The sequence below is a fragment of the Conger conger genome, chromosome 12, assembly GCF_963514075.1.
Source record: "Conger conger chromosome 12, fConCon1.1, whole genome shotgun sequence".
Lineage (NCBI taxonomy): Eukaryota > Metazoa > Chordata > Actinopteri > Anguilliformes > Congridae > Conger > Conger conger.
Window position 1 is genome coordinate 44,913,271 of NC_083771.1, and position 9,894 is coordinate 44,923,164.

At 47.5% G+C, this 9,894-nt stretch overlaps 1 protein-coding gene across 1 annotated transcript; it reads left to right on the forward strand.

The window, feature by feature from the left end:
• Window positions 1–3,925: 3,925 nt before the first annotated feature.
• LOC133141608 (dynein regulatory complex subunit 2-like) lies at window positions 3,926–9,651 on the forward strand. The gene is made up of 8 exons (XM_061262173.1): window positions 3,926–4,024; window positions 4,840–5,007; window positions 6,263–6,432; window positions 7,172–7,310; window positions 7,998–8,195; window positions 8,501–8,719; window positions 8,820–8,972; window positions 9,334–9,651. Exons 1-8 carry the CDS (start codon window positions 3,926–3,928, stop codon window positions 9,649–9,651), a joined length of 1,464 nt encoding a protein of 487 aa, XP_061118157.1.
• Window positions 9,652–9,894: the final 243 nt, after the last annotated feature.

A 9,894-nucleotide genomic window follows, 5' to 3' on the forward strand; every position in this document is an offset into this window, starting at 1 on the left:
CAGTGTATCGTCACATTTGAGGTCTGTGTGTGAGGGAGAGACGGGCTTTGCGCTTTATTTTGCAGACGGCTCAACATGTAGAGTTTAGGTACGGTTTAGACGCCGCTCGACACTATTTTTAGATGGCTCAACACTATTTTTAGACCGCTCAACATGGTTTAGCGATGGCTCAACACTGTTTATTTTAGATCGCTCACCTGAGTTTAGAGACAGCTCAACCCTTTATTTTAGACCACTCGGCACGGTTTAGAGACCGTTCAACACTGTTTATTTAAGATCACTCAACGTGGTTTAAAGAGCTCCACACCCCTCCATATGTTGCGTGGATGCAAATTCCTGATACAACTTTGGTTTCACGGAAACTAAAGCAAACCGAAACTAAACCAATGAATGCATGAATGAATTTGGGTGCCCCATGGGTTTCCCAAGTCGGATGGGTCAAACGCAGAGGACACATTACCCCACGGGGCTCAATGAAGAATATATTGTCTCATCTTAAAGGTAGAGCAAGTAATTGGGTAAAAATAAAAAAAATTGCCAAAGATTTGTGATTTTTTAAAAACAGCAATATGAGCACTAAAGTCGCCTACAACATGGAACATTAAAGCCAAATTTATAGTCTGTTTTCACGGTCACTTCTGTGTGTATCGAGTCGCAGAACAAACGCCTTTAAACAAAACACATCATCTCCCCATTTCAGGGCTCCATAATATTTGGGGAAAAGTGCTTTACGGGTGTTACTGATTAGTCCAGTATGTTCACTTGCATCCTTATTGCAGATATAAGAAGGATTTTGGTACAGTATTAATCGAGGCTTTTCATTGTCTATTATTGTGTTTGTCAACATGAGGACCGTGCCAATGAAAGTCAAGGAAGTCGTTAAGAGACTAAACTAAGAATAAAAAACTGTCCAAGGCATAATCCGCACCATAGGTTTAACAAACAACTGTTTGGAACATTAAGAAATCAGTAATCACAAAGACAAACTACTGTTGGTGGTGAAATAATTCTCACCATTATGCAGAAAACACCCAAACCTGCTTAACAGCAAGCATGGATGTGTCAGTGAACTCTGTCCGCCGAAGACTTCAAAGTCGACTACAAAGACTACACTGCAAGACCTCCTAGTTGGCTGCAAAGACAGAATGGTACAATTTACTAACTAATTTTGGCTCTTAAAATGTTCTGTTTGTGCATGTGAAATTATGAATGCAAATATAAAAAATTGTGAATGAAGTGTGAAAAATATACGAATACTTTTGCAAGGCATGGTGTATCCTAGCCTATATGTGAACCTGACGTGACCGGTATGTGAGAATGGAGTGAAAAGTTAAAGGTAGATAGGAGTTGGCCTGCCTCTAAGGAAAACGGCGGGCAATCCACTGGGAGGATGTAGCAAACAATCTCATTATCCTTTTAACTATGTGAAGCCATTTAATTTTTCATTTCTGTTGAAAAAAAAAAAAAACATTAGCTAATTAATGGCAATATTTCCGTTGTTTGGGTACAATAGATGCGCGCGTTCACTTCATCAGCACACTGTTCCAGTCATGACGTAGAGCCTGCTACAAAAGACTAAATATTTACATTCAAAATTCAAAATAAGTTTCCACGGATTTACATCGTTTACGGATCGAACACGAACCGAATCAGCTCTTTCCACGCACCTAACCGTAAGTGAGGACTGTGTTCACTGCGAACATGATCACGACCTTTTAGTTATATCTGGGGTGGTCTAAATGTTCACTGTTGCAAGAAGCTATTGATAGACGTTCGGAAATGTTTTCAAACTCAAGGCATTCAGTCGAATTGGAGCAATAGGCTTTCTAAACGGGAGTTTATGAAATAAAACTATTCTGGTTTTGAGTTTGTATTGCCGAAGAAAAGTTGTAGCTTACCACGTTGGCTTCTACCTACATAGGTAAACCCTGTGATTTAAAAAGACCGAGATGAATTACCAGTTATAACCAATAGCCTAATTGCCCTGGTTATACTAAATACGAAGATTCTGAAAACGTGTAATGGCGTATTGTCCGAATTTATGGAGCTGCAAATGTTGAATGACAGTAGCTACAGGAGCGCATACAAATGCAGGGCCATTGCAGGGTGACGTTTAGCTTATAATAGGCTACTTTGTAACATAATGCGCGACATCACTTCAATGATTACAACTTGTTATTGAAACATATTTCGGAGAAAGTAGGCTAAAAGAAAAAAAAACGCGTAAAAGGTTTTATGCCATCACTAAGGAAACAACACATCAATGGTTTCTTTCTTTATCTGTTTAATTAATTATACATTTCTGCCGTTTTTTGATGTCCCGTCCCACAAATTAGTGCGCCATATCTGACAATCCACTTTGAAATAATAATAATAATAATAATAATAATAATAATAATAATAATAATAATATTAATAATAATCTAACGACACTGTTATGATGCAAAGACCGGATGGCCAGGGTACAATTTGTACTAATTTTGGCTCTTAAAATGTTCTGTTTGTGCATGTGAAATTATGAATACAAATATAAAAATAGCGAATAAAGTGTGAAAAATATACAAATACTTTTTCAAGGCATGGTGTATTGTCTCTCCTAGCCTATATGTGAACCTGACGTGACCGGTATGTGAGAATGGAGTGAAAAGTTAAAGGTAGATGGGAGTTGGCCTGCCTCTACGGAAAACGGCGGGCAATCCACTGGGAGGATGTAGCAAACAATCTCATTATCCTTTTAACTATGGGAAGCCATTTAATTTTTAATTTCTGTTGAAAGAAATTTTTTTAATAAAGATAATCTAATTAATTACAATATTTCTGTTGTTTGGATACAATAGATGTGCGCGTTCACTTCATCAGCCCGTAAGTGAAGACTGTATTCACTGCGAGCATGGTTATGGCCTTTTCATTATATTTCGGGTAGTCTAAATGTTCGGTGGAGTTGGCATGTTCTCCCCGTGTCTGTGTGGGTTTCCTCCGGGTACTCCGGTTTCCTCCCACAGTCCAAAGACATGCATGTTAGGCTGATTGGAGAGTCTAAATTGCCCGTAGGTATGAGTGTGTGAGTGAATGGTGTGTGTGCCCTGCGATGGACTGGCGACCTGTCCAGGGTGTATTCCTCCCTTTCGCCCAATGTATGCTGGGATAGGCTCCAGGCTCCAGGCTCCAGCCCCCCTGCGATCCTGTTCAGGATAAGCGGGTTAGGATAATAAATGAATGAATGAATGAATGAATAAATGTTTGGTGTTGCAAGAAGCTATTGACATACGTTTGGAAATGTTTTCAAACCTTAGATTTGCTCAAGGCATTCAGTCGTATTGCAGCAATAGGCTATTTAAATGGGCGTTTATAAAATAAAACAATTCTGATTTTGAGTTTTTAGTGCCGAAGAAATGTTGTAGCTTACTACGTTGGCTTCTACCTACATAGGGAAACCCAGTGATTTAAAAAGACCGAGATAAATTACCAGTTATAATCAATAGCCTAATTGTCCTGGTTATACTAAATATGAAGACTCTGAAAACGCGAATTTATGGAGCTGCAAATGTTGAATGACAGTAGGTACAGGAGCGCATACAAAGAAAGTAGGCTAAAAGAAAAAAAAAAAACGTGTAAAAGGCCATCACTAAGGAAACAACACATCAATGGTTTCTTTATTTATTTGTTTAATTAATTATACATTTCTGCCGTTTTTTGATTTTCCGTCCCACAAATTAGTGCGGCGTATCTGACATTACGATGACCCTGGCAAATAAAAAATACCTCTACCATCTCCTGATAGACGTGACGTGAAGAAGCTACCCCTGTCTTCCGCACGTGGCTTGACTACAGCAGTCACAGGAAAAAATAAAAAATAATTTAAAAAATAAATGCAAAACGCAAAAACGGTGCTGTTATCATTGGAAGGGATCGAGCTAAAGCGAAGATGGCGGAGGAGGAGAAACAGCTACTTCTGCAGCAAAAAGCCTTGGCTGAGGAGGAGATGAGGAAGAAAAAACAGGCCATGCTCATTAAAGAATTCACAGTAAGTCCGTTCCACTGACCTCTTACGTGACTGCTGTTAAGTCGCAGGCATGGTATTACAATGGCATGTGTCTTGAGAGTGTAAGGGTGATTTCCCGTAATTGATTCTTGATTGACAATGTGTGCTAACATAGAGAAAATCAATTCATAATAATAATCCTAGGTCTTACTGTGCTCACCTGTGATATGTAAAAAGGGCAATTTCCCTAACAAGGGAAATTAATTTTGTCTGCATAACCTTGATTAGATCTGGATTCTCTTGGCCATACGGTCCTGTGTGTTAGGCATGCCAACAAGTATGTATTTCTGGGAACAATATAAGGAAATGAATAATAGACTATAAGACATGCATGTCAAGTTGGATATGCTTTGATACAGATATATTTGACCAATGCACTGGCCTTCGAGTTGGTCCCTAGGCACTGCACTGCAGCTGCCCACTGCTCCTCTAAGTAACTAGGATGGGTTCAACACTGCTATATGCCATACAACCCTGGGTGTTGGACATTGAGTGTCTTTGTGAGTCTTTGTGACAGGGCAGCCTGTAGCGTAGTGGTTAAGGTAAATGACTGGGACAGGCAAGGTCAGTGGTTCGATCTCTGATGTAGCCACAATAAGACCACTCAGCCATTGGGCCCTTGAGCAAGGCCCTTAACCCTGCACTGCTCCAGGGGAGGATTGTCTCCTGCTTAGTCTTATGAACTGTACGTCGCTCTGGATAAGAGCGTCTGCCAAATGCCATTAACGTAATGTTATGTAATGTGAGGGCAATATAAAGATGAATGTGACGCCCAACGTCCTGCGTCTTCCCCCCAGACTAAGATGGCGATGGAGGAGCAGACCACAGCGCTGAACGACCTGAGGCTGCTGGAGAAATGGCGACTGGTTTTCCGGAAGGTTCGAGCAAAGGAGCTGCGTGATGACATGACTGTGCTGGGCCAGACGCTGGAGAGGGTCCTGGACCACAAGGATGCCGTCATCGAGGTGAATGCTGGCAGCTCTCGATGTGATGGGTCTTGGATGAGGTGAATGTGATGGGTCTTGGATGAGGAGAATGTGATGGGTCTTGGATGAGGAGAATGTGATGGGTCTTGGATGAGGAGAACGTAATGGCTCTTGGACAGTATGGATGTGATGGCTCTTGAACTTTCTCGATGTGATGGGTCTTGGATGAGGAGACTGTGATGGGTCTTGGATGAGGTGAATGTGATGGGTCTTGGATGAGGAGAACGTAATGGCTCTTGGACAGTATGGATGTGATGGCTTTTGGATGAGGAGAATGTGATGGCTCTTGGATGAGGTGAATGTGATGGGTCTTGGATGAGGAGAATGTGATGGCTCTTGGACAGTCTGGATGTGATGGGTCTTGGATGAGGTGAATGTGATGGCTCTTGGATGAGATGGATGTGATGGCTCTTGGATGAGGTGGATGTGATGGCTCTTGGATGAGGTGAATGTGATGGCTCTTGGATGAGGTGAATGCGATGGCTCTTGGATGAGGTGAGTGTGATGGCTCTTGGATGAGGTGAATGCGATGGCTCTTGGATGAGGAGAATGTGATGGCTCTTGGACAGTCTGGATGTGATGGGTCTTGGATGAGGTGAATGTGATGGCTCTTGGATGAGGTGGATGTGATGGCTCTTGGATGAGGTGGATGTGATGGCTCTTGGATGAGGTGAATGTGATGGCTCTTGGATGAGGTGAATGCGATGGCTCTTGGATGAGGAGAATGTGATGGCTCTTGGACAGTCTGGATGTGATGGCTCTTGGACAGTCTGGATGTGATGGCTCTTGGATGAGGTGAATGTGATGGCTCTTGGATGAGATGGATGTGATGGCTCTTGGATGAGGTGGATGTGATGGCTCTTGGATGAGGTGAATGTGATGGCTCTTGGATGAGGTGAATGCGATGGCTCTTGGATGAGGTGAATGTGATGGCTCTTGGATGAGGTGAATGCGATGGCTCTTGGATGAGGAGAATGTGATGGCTCTTGGACAGTCTGGATGTGATGGGTCTTGGATGAGGTGAATGTGATGGCTCTTGGATGAGGTGGATGTGATGGCTCTTGGATGAGGTGGATGTGATGGCTCTTGGATGAGGTGAATGTGATGGCTCTTGGATGAGGTGAATGCGATGGCTCTTGGATGAGGAGAATGTGATGGCTCTTGGATGAGGAGAATGTGATGGCTCTTGGATGAGGTGAATTTGGTGACTGTCCCTCCCCTGCCTGGCCCACAGTGCTTGGAGGTCGAGGTGGACAGAATGAGGGAGCAGTCGGCTAGGTGCCACGGCTCTCATCTCGACCACATCGACAGACTCCTGGAGCTTCAGCGGGAGCGGCTGTGTACCCTGGAGCAGCAGTGGAACACAGAGCTGGAGGAGCTCTGTACTTCCTTCAACACCGAGAGGTACCGACAAACTGCCCTACTGTTAACACTGAGGTACCCGCGTAACTGCACTTCCTTCAACACCCCACGTACCCGTATAACTGCTCTACCGTTAACACTGAGATATCACGTAACTGCTCCGCTGCCAATGCACTGGAACGGACCTTAACAGATACCAGACCATGGGGCCCATCCATGCACTAGAACAGAGCCTTAACAGATACATTACATTAATAAAGCTTAAAGATACAATCGGAACCCTTGAAGAATACATCAACTTCCAAACTAGCATAGCTCAGTTGGCAGCTAGAATACCCTGAGTACAACAATAAAATGACTAATACAAAAAAAAAACAATATCTATACAACTATATAAGTGCCATTACAGTCAATGGCATATATAAGGCTAATGATGGTGGTGAGTTAGGGAGGGAAAGGTGTACCAGATACCAGACCATGGGGCACATCCAAGCACTGGAACTGTTGCGTGTTGTGTGTAATATAGTGTGTACAGGGCTGTAGCATAGTGGTTAGGGTACATGACTGGGACACACAAGGTCGGTGGTTCTAATCCCGGTGTAGCCACTATAAGATCCACACAGCCGTTGGGCCCTTGAGCAAGGCCCTTAACCCTGTATTGCTCCAGGGGAGGATTGTCTCCTGCTTAGTCTAATCAGCTGTACGTCGCTCTGGATAAGAGCGTCTGCCGAATGCCAATAATGTAATAATGTACTGCAGTGTGTAATGTGTGTGTCTGTAGGGAGCAGATCTTTTCCCAGCACCGGCTGGATTGTACTTACCTGGAGGATGTACACTTCGCCATGGAGCAGTGCCACAGAGAGGTGGACACCGACACCCGCCAGGAGTTCATGAGCGCCCGCAATGACATCAAGAACAGGGTACGCCCAATCACACACAGCCCGCTGACATCAAGAACAGGGTTCGCCCAATCACACACAGCCCGCTGACATCAGGAACAGGGTACGCCCAATCACACACAGCCCGCTGACATCAGGAACAGGGTATGCCCAATCACACACAGCCCGCAATGACATCAAGAACAGGGTACGCCCAATCACACACAGCCCGCTGACATCAAGAACAGGGTACGCCCAATCACACACAGCCCGCTGACATCAGGAACAGGGTACGCCCAATCACACACAGCCCGCTGACATCAAGAACAGGGTACGCCCAATCACACACAGCCCGCTGACATCAGGAACAGGGTACGCCCAATCACACACAGCCCGCTGACATCAGGAACAGGGTATGCCCAATCACACACAAGTCATTGACATCAGGAACTGGGTACGCCCAATCACACACCAGTCAGCAGCATGAGGAACAGGATAGGCCCCAGAAAAACTCACACACAACGGTCCCTGGTGCAGAACATTAGGAGATACTTTCCTGTGCTCTATTGATCTTGCCTGATGCAAGGAGGAACAGATAAGGGGGGGGGGATAGGGAATAATTTCATTTGTTGCAATACACTGGGCAAGGTTAGTCAAATGCAGAAGAGCATTTGAATCCACAACAAACAGTCTGTGAGAGCAGGTGTGGTGACCCGCCCCGTCCCGCAGACGCTGGAGGAGAAGAACGCCCAGCGGATCCTTTTCGGCGGTGAGGCCGAGGAGCTGTGGCACGACATCCAGGAGGCGGTGTGGAGCTACGCCGACTCGACCCAGAGCCGCCACGCCACCTTCCAGACCCTGCTGGCCCGCGACGAGGGCAGCACCCTGGAGATCGACGTCCAGAAGAAGAAGATCCAGAAGATGCAGGTGAGAGTGGGCCAGAACCCCCGACCGCGGCCAAGGCTCGCCCGCTAAAACCCCTCCTGGCCCGTTAAAAAAAAAAACCCTCATTGTCCGTTAAAACCCCTCCTCACCCATTAAAGCCCCACCCGTTAAAATGTTATGTTGTGGTGTGAGAGTGAGTGCTTCGCATCGTGAGAAAACATACACAAACATACACACATGCCAAACAGCAAGTATAGAAGAGCCAGTGATGTTTAAAAAGATGGGATTTGAAACACCTCATGGTGAAATCTCCCGGCCCTCCTCCCTCTCTCTCGCTCCCCGCGCAGTTGTCCATCACCCAGCTGCGTAACAGGCTGTCCAGCGGCCAGAGGAAGGACTGCGAGGAGCGGCTTGCTCTGGAGGCCATCCGGGAGGAGGCCACCAAGCTGGGCCGCTGCATGAGGGGCCAGCTCAGCAGCACCCAGTCCCGCAACCGCGGCCAGCTCACCACCCTCGTCTCCTACAGCCACGCCGCCACCAAGAAGCTCCACAGCATCATCCACAAGGCATCTCTCTTTCACTTACCTTCCCTTACTTACCGTACCTTGCCACCCTCAGCTAGTAGTGGGGGTAGTGGTAACACTGTGGGCTAACCCTGTTGGTCAGGGGGGCCGTCTCCTGCGGAGGGCGGAGCTCTGTCGGAAGCTGGAGCGGGTGGATGAGCAATCCCTGCAGTTCTTCTGCCCAACGCCCGACCCCCAGGACCAGCGCCCGGAAGGTTCCACCGGCATAGACCGGCAGATCCAGGCGCAGGCCAAGGTAACCGACACGCACACGCACACGCACACGCGCACGCACACGCACACGCACACGCACACGCACACGCACACGCACGCACGCACGTACGCACACACGCACACACACACACACGCACACACACATGCACACACACACATACACGCACACACACACACACACGCACACACACACACACATACACACACACACGCACACACACGCACGCACGCACACGCACACTCACTCACACGCACAAACACAGTCATACATGCATCTGTCCCATTCCCTCTCTCTATCTAACCCCACCCCCCTCTCTAATCCCACCCCACACCCCGTCTCTGTAACCCCCCCCTCTCCATGTGACCCCCCCCCCCCCCTTCAGGCCATCCTGGAGCACTCTGGGCTGGAGAGCGTGTGGCATCGCTTCAACAGGGTGCAGCTGGAGTGCCTGTGCCTGGTGCGGGAGAAGGCGGTGCTGGGCCAGCAGAACGCCCAACTGCGGCTCATGCTGCGTCACTACCTGGACGGCGTCGCCGTGGGCGACGACACCCTGGGGCAGCACAACACCCTGCTGGCCGTCAGCAAGCCCCTCGCCCTGCTCCCCGCCCCGCCCACCGCCCCACCCACCGTCCCGCCCGCCGCCCCGTACCTCACAATACCCCCGGCACCGCCCGCCCACGTGCTGCAGCACACACGCTAGCCCCGCCCACCGCCGGGGGCTGGAGACGGGATGGGATGGGTGGGGTCGTGTGGTTTATTTGGGGGTCGAATAGGAAGGGCGGAGGGTGGGGCGGCTGTTCTAAGGTGAATAATGGGGCTAGGATGTGTAAGGGTTAGGGTAGGGTTAGGGTTAGGTTAGGGTAGCTGGTCTAAGGTGAATAATGGGGCTGGGATGTGTAAGGGTTAGGTTTAGGTTAGGGTTAGGGTTAGGTTTAGGTTAGGC